This window comes from Mytilus trossulus, chromosome 4 (genome assembly GCF_036588685.1).
Source record: "Mytilus trossulus isolate FHL-02 chromosome 4, PNRI_Mtr1.1.1.hap1, whole genome shotgun sequence".
NCBI lineage: Eukaryota > Metazoa > Mollusca > Bivalvia > Mytilida > Mytilidae > Mytilus > Mytilus trossulus.
In genome coordinates this window covers 50,502,373-50,523,671 of record NC_086376.1, presented here as the reverse complement: position 1 = coordinate 50,523,671, position 21,299 = coordinate 50,502,373, and the positions used below count along the sequence as shown (strand labels likewise).

The following is a 21,299-nucleotide window of genomic DNA, read 5'->3' as shown; positions in this document are numbered from 1 at the left end:
ATGTTCCCTATGATATGATCTTTCTAATTTTAATGTCAAATTAAAGTATTGACCCCAATTTCATGGTCCACTGAACAAAGAAAAAAAAGATAGTGTGAAACTAAGGTTAAAGTTTTTGGTCAAGGTAGTTTTTGATGAAGTTGAAGTCCAATCAACTTGAAACTTAGTACTCATGTTAAACATGATATGATCTTTCTAATTTTAATGCCAAATTAAAGTATTGACACCAATTTTACGGTCCAGTGAACATGAAAAATGATAGTGCGAGTGGGGCATCCGTGTACTATGGACACATTCTTGTTTGTCATATTCAAAGATATTGATTTAATAGATGGTACATTGTTTTATCATGACAAGTTACAGATCAAGTTCTAATTTTGTTCTGGTCTGTTAATTTTGTGCAGAATTATGGTCCTTTGGCTTAGAAAATTCACTAAAATTTCAGTTTTCTACACTCTTTTTTTATGCCCCACCTACCATTATAGAGGAGCATTATCTTTTCTTGTCTGTGCATCGGTTCTTCTGTTTTTTCGTTTGTCCATCCGTTAGTCCGTCCCCCTTCAGGTTAAAGTATTTGGTCAAGGTAGTTTTTGATGAAGTTGAAGTCTAATCAACTTGAAACTTGGTACACATGTTCCCCATGATATGATTTTGTTTCTAATTTAAATGCCAAATTTAAGGGTTAGCAGAAAGAGCAAATTTACCTGTGCATAATGTGAGTTATCCTTAAGGTTTACAAATCTTTTAGTTACATTAATTCGTTGTTCAGCTAAATACTTTTAACATCACAGAAATTATTTTTCATGAAAAATTAGTTAAACTGCAGATGCATCACTTTCAATTCATCATGCTTTGCATGGGCAATAGCCAAATTCTGCTGGTACGGGACCAGTCTATGATTGACAAAGGGAAATAATTTGTTTAAAAAGTGTGTAATAACAGAATTCAATCAGTAATTGGCAAATGGACTATTTAAATGCCATTAAGCAAAGTTTTGACTCTAATTTCACAGTCCACTGAACATGGAAAATGAAAGTGCGAGTGGGGCATATGTGTACTCTGGATACATTCTTGTTCATGCTTGAAGATATTGATTAAATAATTTGTGCATTATTTTATCATGACAAGTTACAGATCCAGTTTGAAATTTTGTTCCAGTCTGATGATTTTTTGCAGAGAGTTATAGTGCTTGGGCTTAGAAAATTCACTTGAAAATCAGTTTTGCACAATTTTTTAGTTCCCTATTATTGATGTCATAGGAGACTTTTGGTTTGCACTCCATCAGTCTGTCTGTCTATCTGTCAGTTGGGCAAATCAGTTTTCCCCACATTTTTTTTTCTTGCTTGAAGATATTGATTTGATATTTGGTATATAGTGTTTAATCATGACAAATTACAGATCAAGTTTAATTTTGTTCCGGTCTGATTATTTTGTGCAGAGTAATGGTCCTAAGACTTAGAAAATTGACTGGAATCATCAGTCTTCTGCACTTTTTATACGACTGTTTATGGGATGTATTGATAATATCTATTGATGTGAGTTCCCTTTCTGTTTTTTTTTTACATTTCCTAATTTTCAGGTTTTATTCATTACAAAAAGGGTGATTTTCCAGTTTTCCGACAATATCACTTAAATGCTTTGGTGAATAATTTATATATATTGACATAAGCTTTCAATTTTAATAAATTTCAAATTTTACTTTTACTATGTACTGGATACTATATTCATCAAAAAAGGGGGGATTACCAGTGTTTGGACATTAAAGTGCTTTGAGCAGTTTTCATTAAATTTTGTGTGACTGAATTATATCTATTAAGGGGACCTCCCTTTAGTATTTTATAAATTCAGATGTAACATTAAGAAAGGATTGAACTTTATTCTTTGAAAACGAGACATCGGTATCATGTGCTCATCAATGCACAGCTATTTATAATGTCATGTTTGAAGACAGTGATTTGAAAATAGGTGTATAGTTTAATCATGAAAAGTTACAGATCAAGTGAGAATTTTGTTCCAGTCTGTACCGTTATTGCTTTGCATCACGGTGCAGAGCTTTTTAAGTTTCAGTCAAAGTAAACACCATCTTGGATTAATTACTGATCACATGATAGATTCTGATTGGTTGCATTATAGTCCAAATAATTATGACGTTTTGAAAGGCTATTATAATTTTTTTCTTTGACGCCTTACATCGACGTCGATCTAAAAATTATAATAGCCTTTCAAGACGTCATAATTATTTGGACTAGTTGCATTATTGTTGCTATTGAGATACAGCAACAGCTATTGGCTTAAATGAGATGACAGACTTTTCTTGTCCAAGATAACTGAAGTCATCAAATGCTGAAAAATTAAAAATTTGTATTTCAGTTCTGATCAAATGTCATTTATTCATGTTCATTTGATTATGCAAATATTTCTCAGATACATTCAATATTCAAATATCAATTATAAATACGTTTTTATTTACTGTGTTACTCTGCAATTTTCTAACCAATGTTCCTTTACAATGTTTACAAAAATGCATAATCTGCAATAATATTGCATGATAGATTTGTAAGATCTTGACATTTGTTTTGTGTCTGAAACTCATATTATGTCAAGAATTTGATCATAATCCAAATTCAGGGCTGTATCAAGCTTGAATGTTGTGTCCATATTTGCCCCAACTGTTCAGGGTTCGACTTCTGCGGTCGTATAAAGCTGCATCCTGTGGAGCACCTGAATATGAATGAGCTTTCCAATGTCATAGAAGGATGACATACAAATCTAAGTATTTTACAGGAAAATACACCCTGGTGAAACCGAAAAAATCATTTGCCTCCACCTAGAGCGCTTCAGTCCTAAAAAATTCTCTATTGGCCCTATTAGAATCGAAATAATTCATGGGGCTATTGCTCAGAGTGAAATATTGGTCATAAAGGGCCAACCAGGGGTAAAATCACGATATATGCAAGCCCCATGAATTATTTCGTAAACAATCTAGGTACAGCTCAAGAGTAAAGAACTAATTTCCAATATTTTCACAATTTAAAAAGTATATTTTTCAAATCAGACAAAAATTCCTTCAATAAAACTAAAAATCTAGGCTAAAGCAAAGGAGTAAGTTCAGTTCTGCCCAATTATAAAGTTCAATGTCATAAAATAAAAAAAGTTTTAAGTTGACTAAAAGACATGAAAGAAAGATATACAGAACTATTTCTGTCAGAAATCTATTCTAAAGCATTGATATTTACATCTCAATTTATAGGTCAAAATAAAAGATTTTTGCATAATATGACAAAATTAACAGGATTTTTAGCCAAATTTAGGACCAGAAAACTTTCAGTGCAGGCATCAACAAACTGAATGTTCAAGTTAGACATGTAAAATGTCATAACAAACATTATGTTCAAATGTTATGTGTTTAGATTAGCCAGCATTCTCGCAATTGCACTGAATGTTAGCGGACGCCATTTTAGTTTTCTCAGGAAAAGTGAAGATTTTTAATTTCCCACCCACCTACTCCCTTGATTCTTTAACAATTTTATATTTATAGGTACTATTTTTTAAATTAAAAATTTTGAATTTCATATGCTGATGATTTCAATCTTTTATTGTACAATATTTGTTTGTCTATACATTTTGTAATTTAGTTATTGAGGGTGGCGGTATTTATTATTGTCATTTATTAGGTCTTTCCACTTTTCTGTGGAAAGACCTATTGTTTTTCTTCTGATTATTTTTTTTTTTTTTTTTTCTTCCGCCTAATTTTGTTCTTGTGATAATCATTTGTTTCGCAATATGTCGCTTAGATATTTGGTAAATGATATCGAACAGTTTATGCGCTTTCGAAATTTACCCTGCGTAAACGAATACTTTTCTTTGTAGGAGTTATCTCCCTAAACACTGTTTTCCTTGTGAGCGCCACTCCTTCGCAACCGTAAAAGATAATGACAAATTTATTTTACAAAATTGCTCGTTATATCCTTCGCATGATTTGTCCTATTTTGACCGAAGCGATATGAACGCTCCATATGAGAGTTATTTCCCCTTATGCATTTGATATAAGTGATATGCATTTCTATCTTGTAAACCATAAGTGCTAGAGACCTTGGATCTTTTGATTTGAAGTCCTTGGTCCCAAAAAATGAAAATTAGGTCAAGGTCAAAGGTCAAGGTCATATTCTAATTTGGCTTATTATCTCTTATTTCCAGAAACTGTATAAGATAACGACAAATTATTTTACCTAAATTGTTTGTTGCGACATGTCATTACACGTAAATTTTGATTGCAAGGGTACGTTGAATGTAAAATGGAGTTTTCTCCCCTCTTGTATTAAAAAATACCCGTATGGTGATATAACTCATTAACCAACTATAAATAAGACCTATAGTCTTTTGATTTGAGTTCCTTGGTTTGTGACCTTGAAATTGAGGTCAAGGACATAGGTTAATAGGACGTTCTAGATTTTGACCTTGGCTTTAAATTCATATAAATACATAATAAAGCCATAGGAACTAACATTATTAACTAATTTTTCCTATATCAATATCAAAATAGATCTTTACTAGTGGAAAGACCTTCAATTGTTCTCCTATTGTTTTTCTTCTGATTATTTTTTTATTTTCCTTCCGCCTAATTTTGTTCTTGCGATAAACATTTGTTTCCCAATATGTCGCTTAGATATTTGGTATATGATAACGAACAGTTTATGCGCTTTTGAAATTTACCCTGTATAAACAAATACTTGTCTTTGTAGGAGTTATCTCCCCAAACACTGTTTTCCTTGTGAGCGCAACTTCTTTGCAACCGTTAAATATTATGACAAATTTATTTTACAAAATTGCTCGTTATATCCTGATTGGTCCTATTTTGACCGAAGTGATATGAACGCTCCATATGAGAGTTACTTCCCCTTATGCATTTGATATAAGTGATATGCATTTCTATCTTGTAAACCATAAGTGCTAGAGACCAAGGATCTTTTGATTTGAGGTCCTTGGCCCAAAAAAATAAAAATTAGGTCAAGGTCAAAGGTCAAGGTCATATTCTCATTTTTGAATTTGGCTTTTTCCACTAATTTCCAGAAACCGTATAAGATATCAACAAATTATTTTTAATAAATTGTTAGTTCCGACATGTGGTAAGATGTAAATTTTGATTGCAAGCGTACGTTGAATGTAAAAGGGAGTTTTCTCCCCTCTTGTATTTAAAAATACGCGTTTGGTGATATAACTCATTAACTATACATAATTAAGACATATGGTCTTTTGATTTGAGGTCCTTGGTTTATGACCTTGAAATTGATATCAAGGTCATAGCTTAATTTGACGTTCTAGATTTTGACCTTTGCTTTTATTCTATATGTTTACATGATAAAGCTATGAAACTTTTAGAAAAAGGTATCAAACCATTTAACCTTGAAAAAACAACCGGAAGTGACCTTTTGTAAACCGCAAGTAGCTATTTTTTGTACTTTATTTATATAAAAGTATATAGAACCAGATATTTCTGGAATCAGTGTCAAGTAAATATTCAAATATAATCGTAAGTAACATTTTTCAAAGCGGAAGTAACAAATTATCTCCCTTATTTTAAAAAAAATGTATGGAAACAATATATTTTTGGAATCAGCTTAACCTTACTAGGAGCTATCATTTGACGATTGAAATGACATTTTAAACTTAGTTTCACAACTTTCATATCAAAATACATTGTTTTGATGGAAAGACCTTCAATTGTTCTCTGAACAATTGGTTTTTAATTCTGTTTGGGTTTATTACATAATTGTTCATAACATTCAGTTGTATTATGTTTTTATGGTTTCTGAATAAAAGACTTTATCGCAAACCTTGCATTAGATGTTTTGCAAATGAACTTGAATCCTTTGAGTATTTTCTTCTCATGTCATCAATTTAAAAGAAAAATTTGGCTGACAAAAAGACATATGTCCTATCTAATCACTGTATTAGCAATAATCACTTAGATATTGGCCAATGAATCCTTACTTATAACTTAAGCCATAAATGAAGGCCATTTTAGGCCCTCATCTTACCTCTTCCTTGATTTATTTTATAAAATAATAAATAATTAATAGACATTCGCTATCAAATCTGATATCAAATTCATAAACGTATCTATTTATTATAATTACCTAATTCAGTACATTTACTTCAAATTTTAAGGTTGATGCAAACTTCTTTGAAAGTTCCCAAGATCTGACACATGATTATCATGTAAGATTGTTTGCAGTACCAACTGGAGAGAATACAAGAGAGGTTTGTAATTTACAATGATGTACTTATAAGTAAAAAAAATACACAACAATAATAGTAAAAAAATACACAACAATAATAGTAAAAAAATTCACAACAATAATTCTTAGGTCCGAGTACACAGTTATTTCGTAGTGCATTTATTTTAGACAATAAATGAAAATTAAAAAATTCCACCTGTGCTTTAATTCTCAATAATATTTTTACAGTGTATTGTACTACTTTTGGGACAAATTATAGCAAAATCATAGAAAACTTCATCAGCTCTAACTCAAAATATGGACAATTTTATATTAAGGGGGTTTTGAAATCTTTTGACAGCTAATTCTGAAGTGCTAATTTTTTACCTTTTTCAGCTGGACCTTATCACTACTTTACATAAATATTTATGACCCAAATTTTTTTACAGTGTCATTTCACCCCTTAACTTGCTATATGAGGCATAAAACATGGAGAAATATATTTGGAAGGGGTATAACAAAAATTGGCAAGTAACACACTGTCCACACGAGACTACCGTATAGCGGGTTATTATCGCGGGTGTAAAATTTCGCGATTTTCATTGAATAAGGTATACAAAAAATTTTGGCGGTTATTATTTTGGCGGATTCAACATTTTTAACATTACCTTTGCATGTACACTTTTAAATTGGCAGAATTTATTTTGGCGATTTTGTTCTATCCGCGAAAATAAGCGAAAATTTACACCCCGCGAAAATAACCCGCTATACGGTATATTCCTGGACAACGAAACTCAAAGGACAATAACTGTGTACTCAGACCTAATAGTAAAAAAATACACAACAATGGGTTTTTCTCAAAAGGTTATACTATTAATGATAATCATTTCTGAAATTTAATGGTTTAGTCAAGTTGATGTTAAGTTTAAAAATAGTACATTTTATTGTCAGCACCATCACATGTAAATATTATTGTATGAAATGTTGGAAATTGCTGCTTTCTTTATAGTTTAGCCTTAGTCTTGCAAAATCTTCTCCTCTAAAACTACTCAGCATAATTTAACCAACCTTGGCCACAATCATAATTTGGGGTATCTAGTTCAGAAATGTGTCTGTTGACCCAGCCAACTAACCAAGATGACCGCCTTGGCTAAAAATAGAACATAAGGGTAAAATGTAGATTTTGTCTCTGAAACCAAAGCATTTAAATCAAATCTGACATGGGTTAAATTTCTTATTAGGTCATTATCTATCTGCCCTGAAATTTTCAGATAAAACAGACAACCCATTGATAGGTTGCTAGGTTGGTATCCCTGAATTGGTAATTTTAAGAAAATTTTGCCATTTATGGTTATTTACTTGAATATTATTATAGATAAAGGGATAATTCGCGATTTTTCACTTTTCATCTTATTATGTTCATAATACCATAAAAAACATATTCACCAAGTTTTATTTTGATATGAAATCTAATAAAGAAGAAAATTGGGAATTATTAATTTTATTTTTTGAAACTTCCTGACTTATGTGGTCCGAGTACACAGTTATCGTCCTTTGATTTTCGTTGTCCACGAATATAGTCCTTAGTGTGGACAGTGTGTTACTTGCCAATGTTTGTTATACCCCTTCCAAATTTATTTCTCCATGTTTTATGCCTCATATTGCAAGTTGGGGGGTGAAATGACACTGTAAAAAAATTTGGGTCATAAATATTAATGTAAAGTAGTGATTAGGTCCAGCTGAAAAAGGTAAAAAATTAGCACTTCGGAAGCTGTCAAAAGATTTCAAGACCCCCTCAACATACAATTGTCCATATTTTGAGTTAGAGCTGATGAAGTTTTCTATAATTTTGATATAATTTGTCCCAATAGTAGTACAACACACTGTAAAAATATTATTGAGAAAGCGCAGGTGGGATTTTTTAAATTTTCATTTATTGTCTAAAAGAAATGCACTACGAAATAACTGTGTACTCGGACCTAAGAGGTGAAATCAGGAAATATAGAATCTGTACTTTGGCAACTTCCCTGAATGATTTGATGGTTTCAATTTGTCAAATAGCATAAAACTATAAAGGATTTAAATTTTTATTTGATAGAATTTCTGCAAAAATTACCAATTTTGGCATTATATGGTCAAAATAAGCATTTCATAGCTTTTTCAATTTTGATGCACAAGTGGCATTCTGACTTTCTATCTGACATATTTTCATGTGTCAATTTTTGTGTTTCTATGCTTTAATCCAGTTGTATTATTCATTTGTGAACTCTGAATCTTAAGAAAAGAAGATTATCTCAGACAATATGAGCAAAATGTGTTGTATAAATGACCCTCGTCTAACGCCCTGTTTGGATCAAGTTAAATGTTAGGAGCATAGCACATAAAAGTTGAAATCCATAATAAACACCTCACTAAATTTGTATAAAAAGCACTTAACAATGTCTTTTGTACCTGTTTTATTTCACATAATATCTCTCTTTACTTCTATAGGATAGCATGTGGTTCAAATATAGGCCTGTTGAGACTAAAATTGCATGCAATTTTTCACTAAAAAGTGAATAATCTTTGTATCAGACCATACTGTCTGCTAAAAAAGTTGAATGTAAGAGCCTTTTTGTGTTTAGATTTATTGTATCATGTCACTTGAGTATAGAAATGATAGAAAAGACACAAATTTTTATTTGCTATAGCTTCAATATGCATTTTTAAATGTAAATATGTGCTACGGCCTAAATTGACACTAAATTATTTATAGTCTTACTTGGCCTAAGACCCTTTTAAACTAATATGATATGTTATTTGTAAGTTTTCTTTCCATTTAAAGTACATTGAATACATGTGTAAGGATTATTTATAATCAAAAAGCTTCACAAATTTAAAATTGCTGGAAAATATTACATCTTCATGTAAGGCCCCATTCATTGAAAAACCTCCATTTTTAGGCACAGGCTCATATAAATTTGACTTTTTAAAAAATTATGCTAAGTCTGATATATCAAATGAGTATTCTATTGCTTTGAATACATAATATATTATATATTAAGGCATTTTAAAAGTATATTTTTGCAATATTTCAATTTTAAAAGCCCCAAATGTTGATAGTTGAAATTTCTCAATTTTTAGTCCAGTCAATCTAGCATAAATTTGACCCTAACCTGAAAGTAATTGCAACAGAAGATTTTTAAGTTTTAATCTTTAGCATTATACCCCTAACATACACAGAAAAAAGTCCCATAAAATCTTACTTGAGGAAAACTAAAAAAATCACCATTTAAAATTCCTATGGAGATTTGCATTGAAAAGGGAAATAACTCTTGCAAAAAAGGCAGAAATATCTATAAAAATTTATACAAAATTATAACTTTACCGCTTCTATTCATCAGAATGTATTGATTCTTGATTTTTTAGCGGTCTTTAGAGTATAACAAACAACTCTAAAGGTGTTTTAATATATTTTATCAAGCAATAATCTAGATTTCATAACCTATTAGTTGACCATTTATTGAATTTTTCAACAAGTCAAGATAAAGAATCTCAAATTTAATAAAAATAATTAAGCATGTATTCTTCTTTTTGTGGTTTAAAGTTTTTTAAGATAAGTAAGTTACTGAAAAAATATAACATACAGATATAAACAATACCAAATTTTCACATTATTTTTTCAAAATGGTTACAAAGCTTCAAATTTGCAATTTCTTTAAAGAAAAATGTACGAAAAAAATAAAACTACCCATAACACTTCGGTTTTGTACATTTCATGAGCAGAAGATTAAATAATTTAGTCAAATACAAACTTATAACCCCATCAAAGTATCATACTATACATAAATTTCAAGAAAAACAAACTAAACTGGCCTAAAAAGACTAATTTTTGCAAGAGTGATCTCCCCTCCCAATGTTAATTTCCATAGGAAATTTGAAATGCTGATTTTGAGTTTTCCTCAAGTTAGATTTTTTGGGACTTTTTTCTATGTATATAAAGGGCATAATGCTATAGATTAGAACTAAAACATTTTCTGTTGCAATTAGTTTGAGGTTAAATTTAGTTTGACTGGACTATTTTAACGTCTAAATTTAACACGCAAAGTTGAATATAGAATTAATCATATTGTCTTTAATGTGTATCCTATTTCTATGAAACTTTGTTAGCTGTCTTATGATATATTAAGCTTAATCCATACCAAGTTTTATTAAGATTGGTCAACTTTTTCTATCCTATTAGGTCCGAGTACACAGTTATCGTCCTTTGATTTTCGTTGTCCACGAATATAGTCCTTAGAGTGGACAGTGTGTTACTTGCCAATGTTTGTTATACCCCTTCCAAATTTATTTCTCCATGTTTTATGCCTCATATTGCAAGTTGGGGGGTGAAATGACACTGTAAAAAAATTTGGGACATAAATATTAATGTAAAGTAGTGATTAGGTCCAGCTGAAAAAGGTAAAAAATTAGCACTTCGGAAGCTGTCAAAAGATTTCAAGACCCCCTCAACATACAATTGTCCATATTTTGAGTTAGAGCTGATGAAGTTTTCTATAATTTTGATATAATTTGTCCCAATAGTAGTACAACACACTGTAAAAATATTATTGAGAAAGCGCAGTAGGGATTTTTAAAATTTTCATTTATTGTCTAAAAGAAATGCACTACGAAATAACTGTGTACTCGGACCATGTGACGTAGTTTAAGTCTTTGATGCATGCCGGGAGTGAAAATATTTCATTTAAGTCTTGTTGTTTAACCGTCTAATAATGCGATTTAAAGCGAATTGACGACTTTTGGTGTAGCTATTAACCAACGAAAAATAAGTGATAGCCATGCAACTTTTAAAATTAGATAGTGTGAATTTTTTTAAACATATTTAATAATAAAAGTAAATCATACCATAGAACATTTTTATTATTATATGTTTAAAAATGCTTTAAAAAAACATATGAAACTGACATGATCGATAGTGTATTAAAAATACATGTTTGTATTCTGACCTTTTTGCTTCATTCCATCAATCATTTTCACTTGCTTGTACGGTGGAAACAATAAAATGTGTATTGTTTTGTGACACCTAAAGAATGTGGAATGCGTAGTTTAACTCAAGGTAATTAAAAGATTTGCATTATGTTATTCTGATCTTTTGATTTTCGTTCAGTGAAATCTAGGCTTCACGGTTAACTGGCATTTCAGGTGTGAACAACATTTTTCGTATCAATTGTAAACGGGAGTCAGACAAAGTTTCAGACACATGAATGTAATAAAAAATTATTAATTAAAGGGAATAATAAGATCGCACAATAACTGGATAGCTGTTGTCAAGGTATATTTTTCTATTTTGCATAAGATCATTTTTAATGAATTATGACTTTTGATTACTTTAGTAACGATAAAATACTGAATTATTTTAATTGAAGTATTTATAAATAAAAATAGCCTTCTAAACACGAGTTTATGAACTAAAAATTGTACTATTTCAAATTAGGATCGGCAGCCTTAAATGTTTCAAACAGATCATTAACAATTGCAATTATATATTTAAGTCCATCCAAAGTGATCTTTAATTACCTATTTATATTTAGGAATTAATGTGCTCATCAAAATATTTTAAATCTCACAACACATGAATACTTCAGATATTTGAAAAAAGATGTTTTAAAAAATTGACAGGAAATTAAAGGATCTGATTGGAATGGAGTCAACAAATTACGAACAGATATGCTTTTCAAGTGTGAAAAACATCAACAAAATTTATACATAATCGGGAATGTCCTTCTTAAAATACTCTTCGTCTCACGCCGTAACCATATATAATACTTTAGCTATTGGACCAACAATGTATTTAAAAAAAAATGAACGAATTAATTGTCATCTTTCCCTATTTTTTGTAATTATAAGTCTGTTTCAACTGGCAAGAATACCACTTAAGAGGACAAGTAGTTTATTCTTTGAATTGCTGTCATTGAATATCAAGAGAGAAAATAAATCCCTAAATTGATTTGAAACTTTGATACTCTAGTTTTCCTGGAAAATATTCACATCCCTCGGTATTAGTGTACTTCCAGCTGCATATATATTACATGCATGTCGGAACAATTGTGATGATGACGAATTTCTTCCTTTTTTCGAGAACAATCTAATTGATATATAAATCTCCATAGCTTCATTGAGCCAAATAAAGTTATATATCGACCTGTATTTAAATCTCTTCTTCTTCTTCTTCTTTTTGGTATACAATAGTCTATCGACATTTGATGATAACATACTGTTGGCATACGTGGACTTGTCATTTTACGAAACTTTTACCCCAATTTACGCAAAATGTATGTTTCTTTCTTATGTTCTATGAATACATTTTAATTTGCGCTATAGTTCTGTTACTTATAATCCAGGCGTATATACGAATGGTCAACAAGTGCCTACATTTTTTTAAATCAATATTTCTGGCCTTCACCATTGACAATATTACATTTTACCAAATTTACCATTGGAAAAAATATGTATATAGATTTTTATTTCATCAAATCTGTTTGGTTTTTTTTTTGGTATTATTTATATTTTTATGAATAATTTTCTTTTCACCAGAAATGTTATTCATAAACAAGGGTATGAGTTTAGTAATATCACTTTCGGACACTCAAGATAGAGATGTATATTATACACCTAATAGTTCAAAATGGAAATTTATAAGTTATTGGCCGTGTACACTTATCAATACACTAAGAAGTGAAAGGATGCATGAATTTGCAAACTCCACAGGAAATCGCTTGAATACCTGGACGTGTCACCTCACCCCCCTACAATACATTTGGGAGTAATACCTTTAGCCATGGGGGTCATCAGTGGAGCCAAGATTCTTATTTATTTGAATAAAGTTTATTACATCAAAGAATTATGAACTAATTAGATTTCCGAAAACAATTCAAGTTGCACGGAAGACTTATTTATGATTTGAAATTTTGACATTTTCACTAATTCCTATATTATCAGTCTAAAAATAACAGATCATGGCATAAAAAAAAAGAAAATTTTCCGTATCAAGTTAGTTAACTAGTTGACTAGTCGGATAAAACAACTGTACGATTGACGAGATATCGACACCCAATTACGAATACATCGGGTTACTGTAGTTTTGGTTCTTAGACATATCGTGACAGCAAATCAGAGAAGGTGACAAAATGGCCGACCACAGAGAATCTATACTCTTAATTTAAAATCGATGGTGATCTCTTATCTAGCAGAATAAAACTTTAATATCTATGAATTTGAGCATTTTTATACAGAATAAACATAATATCAATTTTTGATTTTTAGCCGGGGAATGTGAAGCGAGGGTTCTCCACTTAGGTGATGAGATTAGGCATCTCATCGGCAGCCAGGTAGTGCAAGGGTCTGCCTGGGGGATAGCCCATGTACTCGTGAAGTAGCAGGGGTCTATCAAACTGGCAAACAAAATAAACTCAGCTGTGTATAAGTAAATAAGATCCAAAGGTGTAATAAACATGATAGTTCATATCGCAAGAAGTAGATATCTAAAATTAGTATAGTAGCAGTTGAAAATAATGCAGCCAGATTGTGACATAATAATGGTAAAAGTTAAAAAACAAATGAAGTCCAGTGAATAAATTGAATAATAGCACTGTAAAACTCCATCAACTAGTCAGGCTGCTATGAACCAAGAAACTGATTATACAAAGACCATGCAATTGGCTTTACATACAGATTGGGTACCTCTAACATCCAAGGGAGGAGACTGACCTACTGACCCTCAAATAATATACTATTATTGTGTAATCATTATTAAAGAGATCTGGTATCATATTCTGTTTCCTCTCCCACAGTGATGTTTGTGACATGTATCTGATTAAGACAAGATTAGTGTGCCTCCTAGTGAGTTTCCAGTTGTAACTTCAAAGTGTCAAATGTTAGACAAATTAACCTCAAGATAACAAGTGGTCTGTGTATGTTAATTAATGCATCCATGATATCTTAGCATCTTTATCATAAAATTAATTTCTTGTAAACTGAAGTGACTTTTCTGTTTGTATAAACAATACTTAAATTACATATAAGTAAATATTTATACAAACTTCAAAGGTGCATGTTTGTATCCTGCTATCTCATATTGTATTTTCTTGTAGTGTTCTATTGTATTTTCTTGTAGACTCTTATTATATATTTCTTGTGGTCTCATATGGAAATATTATTTCTGTAGTTTCAGTAGGAGGTTGTGTAATCTTTTGTTTGTGTAATCTTTGTTTGTGTATATAACTGTTGAGGGATCCTGATATAGCAAATCTCAATAAAGTCAGCCTGGCAATATGATAGCTAGCCCACATAAATGAGCAAAAAAGACCATATAACTGCTCCAAAACAAACTACAACCAAGGCAAATATAAGGGGTTTCTGTGTGTAAACCAAACATAGTCTCAGCAAATCATACTGGCTTAAAGCATAAAGACAGTTAGAATAATAATAATATTTATTAAAAAATCATTTAATTTTGGCCCTTGAGAAACACTCAGCACACAAACGCAATTTTGAGTTCCTGCCTGAGCAAGTCAGCTTGCAACCTTCAGTGTAAGGAAGAACCTGCCTGCCCGACAATGCGCCAGCCGGGGAATGTGAAGCGAGGGTTCTCCACTTAGGTGATGAGACTAGGCGTCTCATCGGCAGCCAGGTAGTGCAAGGGTCTGCCTGGGGGATAGCCCATATGTACTTGTGAAGTAGCAGGGGTCTATCAAACTGGCACTGGAATAAATTTGATAAAATTTGTTCCCGAAATGCTTGGGGATGAATGAAATTTTAGAAATGACCAGTGATAAAATTCCATTAAGGTCCAAAAACTCAGATGGAAACAGATGAGTGCCCCCAAGGATTTAGGAGTTTGGATTATTCACCTTCAATAAAGTCATGAGAAAAATAAAAAAAAATTATGAAAATCTATGTACATACTGATTCATAATAATGTTACTACATGTATTACTAATGATATTTAGTACATTGTATAAGATTAGAAGTTAATGATCAAAATTTCTTAACAAATCTGCATACTTGTTAGGAAATAAACATGAGAATTTTATAAACAATGGTATCCAGTATTTGAAACATTAAGTGCTGCTATTAACATAGAATTCAGTATCCCAAATTTGAAAATGTTATAAAAAATTATATTCAGTATTCCAATTTAAAAAAAATGCTATACAAAAATGCAATCCAGTATCCAAACAAGATTAATTCAAAATTTTATATGTTTAAAGATTCAAACATATTTATACTACCATAGTCAGTATATTCAATGATGAGAATGCTATAAAAATGATATTCAGTATATTCAATGATGAGAATGCTATAAAAATGATATTCAGTATATTCAAAGATGAGAATGCTATAAAAAGGATAGTCAGTATATTCAATGAAGAGAATGATATAAAAACCATACTCAGTATATTCAATGATGAGAATGCTATAAAAAACGATACTCAGTATATTCAATGATGAGAATGCTATAAAAAACGATACTCAGTATATTCAATGATGAGAATGCTATAAAAATGATGTTCAGTATATTCAATGATGAGAATGCTATAAAAATGATATTCAGTATATTCAATGATGAGAATGCTATAAAAACGATACTCAGTATATTCAATGATGAGAATGCTATAAAAAAAATTATTCAGTATATCAATGATGAGAATGCTTCAATGATAGAGTGTGTCAGTATCAGTCAGCTGCACCAAATGGTTGATTAGATTTGAACCTTATAAGAAATGCATTCAGTTTTCAATTCAGAGTGGGGGATAAACTGCCTGTATAACAATCTGCTAGTTTAGGGAATGTGGAGCGATGATTCTCCACGAAGAGTGAGACATGGCATCTCATCGTAGATGTTTGTATGCAAGGTATGCTTGGGGATATCCCTGTGCTAGTACATTACCATACAGGCATGAGAACTATAAATCCATAATTCAAACATGATAAATTTTCCTCAACAAATTTGTGAAGAAAATGCCACTCTGTTCAGTTAAGGCAATTATAAAATAATACTTTTGGGTTGTAAAAATTCTCATCATTGAATACGATGTTATTAGTATATGCAGTTATATATTTAATCATTTTTACGAGGTGAGTCATATTCACAGCTATAAAGTGCTGTTAGATTCTAGAGTATACATAGTATTAAAGCTATGTATACTTCCATCTGTAATTTAACATTTTGTGAGTAAATAAAAGTTTAAAATACATAATACTCTACAGAAAATATCACTATATCCCATAGTATAAATATCTTTAACATCAATAAGAACGATATAAACAATCTCTATAATATCTTAAATAAATAGGAAAACTGTATAGATCCTTGGTTTTGACATATTAAAATGTAAAGTTGTCTATTTAAAAAGTGTATGTTGTCCAAATTTAAGAATTCAAGTTGCTGGAATAGCTACATCCCGAGTTATGGAGTAGGTTTACAATAAGGTTCGCTATAATATACTTCTAGACTCCTTGGGCACTGATGAGGCTGTAGTTTGTCCTTATGATACATCACAATTAAGGAGTAGGTTTCAGTTTTGGTTCACAATCAGTAACATACTTCTGGAATGTTTGCACGGGCACTGATGAGGCTGTACTACTGCCTTCTAGTCAATAGCTATAATGTGCTACATGATCTCATTGAAAGGTTGGAGAAATAATATGTCCACACAAATAAAGGAACTGATATATACACTTATGTCCATGTTGAAATGCATTAAGTCTCATTTCAAAGTTGAATAGCTGCCATGTCTGTAATGTAATCCTGTTTGAAAACATGGGATCATTCTGAACTTGATAAAAGTGAGAAATAGTGCTGAATGTGCTGTAAGGTTTAAAACAAGAGTGGAAGTATGTCCATGCCAAGTAAGTCAAGCTGTATATATAAATTACCACATCCAAAGTAAAATGAAGAACTGATCATGTTGATAATGTCTAATCCTTTGTTGTAATCTGATGAAACCAAAGGGCATACAGGATGTGTCTATGTCTCCATTTCCTCAGTGTTAAATATGCAATATAAGAAATGAAGAAAGGTGTCAGTAATAGGCAATATCAAAAGCTGTACTTATGTAATAATTCTATAAATGTAAACTGTATAACAAGAAAATAACAGTTTGAATTATTTAGAATAATTCAAAAACTGAAATAAAATATACTAAAACATTTTATGTAAAAGTATCTTATATCTTATCTATCTAAGATCATGAAACTACTAAATAATTATTTTCAGAATGCATGAAGGCAGCAGGGTATTTATGAAGACAGCAAGTAAAATAATATAAAAAAAAAGAAATAAAAATAAAATAAAGCATGATAACTACCGGTATATACTAATCCAAAAAATTAAAAAAAATAAAAATCAGGATAAGTAAAATTTCAAGTGGCTGTTTCTGAATAATATTTAAATAACAGAAGTGAATATTTGTTCAAGCTTGTCTCTAAATTGCCTTCAGATAATAATAATAATGCAAAGAAAACTCCAAGCACCATACATCTGTATATAAGAAATAAAAGTTCAAACAAATATACTTGCCTAGAACAGTTGTGTAGAATGTTAACTTGAGCCACTTCAATATATAACACTCATGGAAATCTCTGTATGGTCACAAATGTATAAGGATCTGATGATAAATAGATCCTGCTCGATCACATAATACTCTCTATGACAGTAACATGGTTATAAACTTCACATGAAAACTACACGAGTTTGCAAACAAAATAAACTCAGCTGTGTATAAGTAAATAAGATCCAAAGGTGTAATAAACATGATAGTTCATATCGCAAGAAGTAGATATCTAAAATTAGTATAGTAGCAGTTGAAAATAATGCAGCCAGATTGTGACATAATAATGGTAAAAGTTAAAAAACAAATGAAGTCCAGTGAATAAATTGAATAATAGCACTGTAAAACTCCATCAACTAGTCAGGCTGCTATGAACCAAGAAACTGATTATACAAAGACCATGCAATTGGCTTTACACACAGATTGGGTACCTCTAACATCCAGTGGAGGAGACTGACCTACTGACCCTCAAATAATATACTATTATTGTGTAATCATTATTAAAGAGATCTGGTATCATATTCTGTTTCCTCTCCCATAGTGATGTTTGTGACATAATTTGTATCTGATTAAGACAAGATTAGTGTGCCTCCTAGTGAGTTTCCAGTTGTAACTTCAAAGTGTCAAATGTTAGACAAATTAACCTCAAGATAACAAGTGGTCTGTGTATGTTAATTAATGCATCCATGATGTCAGCATCTTTATCATTAAATTAATTACTTGTAAACTGAAGTGTCTTTTCTGTTTGTATAAACAATACTTAAATTACATATAAGTAAATAAAAATGATAAACTGTAAACAGCAATAATGTACAGCAATTTAAATTTGATGAGACTGTTATTAAAGTGAGAGGGTTAGCGCTATAGAACCAGGTTTAATCCACCATTTTCTACATTTGAAAATGCCTGTACCAAGTCAGGAATATGACAGTTCTTGTCCATTCGTTTTTGATGCGTTTTGTTTTTTGATTTTGCCATGTGATTATGGACTTTCCAAATTGATTTTCCTCTGAGTTCAGTATTTTTGTGATTTTACTTTTTAGTAAGATCTTCAAATAAGTCAACATGACCAAAATGGTCAATTGACCCCTTAAGGAGTTATTGCCCTTTATAGTTATTTTTTAACAATTTTTTATATTTGTGAAATCTTTTACAAAACTCTTCTCCTCTAAAACTATACTCATACAAATTTAACCAAAGTTGTATACAATCATCATTAGGGTATATAGTTTAAGAATTGTGCCCAACGACCTTTCCCGCGCCCCAATATGGCTAACATGGCTAAAAATAGCATTTTAAATAGAACAAATCTGCCAGAATAAAATTGTTCATTAGGTCAATATCTATCTGCCCTGAAATTTGCAGACCATTCAGACAACCTATTATTGGGTTGCTGCCCCTGAATTGGTAATTTTAAGAAAATATTGCAGCTTCTGGTTATTATCTTGAATATTATTTAGATGTTCCTTATGAGGTGCTGACCAAGTGTTGTTACTTTGTAGCCGATTCATTATCCAAGATGGACGCTAGTGGGGGACTCTGACTTAGTTAGTAATTCAGTGGTTGTCGTTTGTTTATGTGCTACATATTTGTTTTTTGTTCATCTTTTTTATACAAATAAGGCCGTTAGTTTTCTCATTTGAGTTGTTTTACATTGTCATATCGGGGCCTTTTATAGCTGACTATGCAGTATGGGCATTGCTCATTGTTGAAGGCTGTACGTTGACCTATAGTTGTTAATGTCTGTGTCATTTTGGTCTCTTGAGGATTATAAGTTGTCTCATTGGCAATCATACCACATCGTCTTTTTTATATTAGTTTAACATTATGGACCCTTTGAGAAATACATACAAATGTCTTTTCTAAGATAATCACAGAATGGAATGCAATATTAAACCAAAGTTGGCCTTGATCATTATTTAAGTACCTGTAATGAATTGTATCCTCTTTTTTTCTTCAAAAAGTCAGGTGAGTGACACAGGCTCTTGAGAGCCTCTAGTTTTTTTTAGATATAGGATTTTGCTATTTTTTTCTATAAATAAACTTTATCATATACTTAATAGAAAAAAAAAATATAAAAAAAATAGGGTCACTGTTTATTGAAGCTAACAATCTGTCTTAGAAATTTTGTTAAGAACTGAATAACAGAAATCGCCTAAATTTTACAATTGTGTAGTTTGAGTATTATTTGAATATGATAATAAAAAATATAGGTCATTGATGAGTAACAAAAGATATCTCAATTTTAATGCCTTATAATGGCATTTTTGCACCAAAGGGAGATAATTTGGAGCTAAGGGCCAAGACGAATCGATTTTTTGATTGATTTTTGTACATGTACCATATCTTACCATATCTTAAAATAACAATAAATAGTGTAATAAATACATTCTATAATGAAAAAAAATGTCCTTCTTGCTTGAATTATAGATCATTATTGTCCTTATATATTAATTCCAATATGAAATTGTCATGTATTTTCTGTGACTTTACTGTTAGGGTTGTTCTCCACCTATCGCAACTTATTAAAAATTCCGACCAAATTTCAATTTGTCTTACAAAACCAATTTAAACTGTTCATTACTGGTCAGAATGTTGAACATACTGTTCACACAAGTTGTTAATTAGTGTAAGGAGATAATTAAGCATACTTACAATTCTATACGACTTAAAATAGTCTTTAAAAGTTGAAAATTTCAGTTTGTATAATAATTTTAGTCATTTTCGTGATAAAGGTGATAGGTAGTAATTTTGAATTGCTGTATAAATATACAAACTAAGCTTTCATGTAATTTTTTCTTTTTCTTTTTCTGAATATGAAATGTTTTACAGTAATAAATTTCATTAACTTAAAACACTTGCAAACTCTATTAAATGATTCACAATATATTATGACTACAATGTGTTACAATTTGACATATTTGACCTAGATACAACAATGTTCATGCTTGCTGTTTAAAACCCACTGTGTATCATCGCCACTGGAAATTGGGTACTTACTAGGCGGAGAAAAATAGAAAAAAAAAGGAAACCGGTTAAGAATTCATTCAATTTAAAGCATTTCCATTCATTTGATGAGGGTGCCACTTAAGAAATGATTTTCTGATATATAATTCCTAACAGTATAAGGCCGATAAGTACAAAATTAATATAAAAATTTGTGTAATACTCCCAAACTTGCCACTTAGTACCGGAAAAATTTGAGGTCGATAGTCCTAATTTGCCCCATTCTCAAGATATTGAACTGTTTTTCATTATTTTTTTCAGACACGTTTTTAGATAATAATAGTGGGGTATCATATTTACTGAAATTTGATGTCAAAAACATGTTTTTAAAAGAATATGGACAAAAACATTGTTTATTTGTTGTACGGCGAATTGCAAAATAACAACTTTTGTCTGTACGGCGTCTTGCAATTTATTATAATGTTAAGAGGAAATAAATCACTGTTTAAATAATATCAAGTGACGATATTTTGTTGATATCTAA

The 21,299-nt window shown here is 30.7% G+C and overlaps 1 protein-coding gene across 7 annotated transcripts in view; it reads left to right on the top strand.

The window, feature by feature from the left end:
- LOC134715464 (uncharacterized) overlaps positions 1 to 21,299 on the top strand; it is a 134,954-nt gene that overhangs the window by 47,506 nt on the left and 66,149 nt on the right. For all 7 annotated transcript variants that reach the window (XM_063577643.1, XM_063577647.1, XM_063577645.1 and 4 more), the window contains exon 9: positions 6,169 to 6,261. In XM_063577643.1, the coding sequence (XP_063433713.1) occupies positions 6,169 to 6,261 (93 nt within the window). The remainder of the gene's footprint in view (positions 1 to 6,168; positions 6,262 to 21,299) is intronic.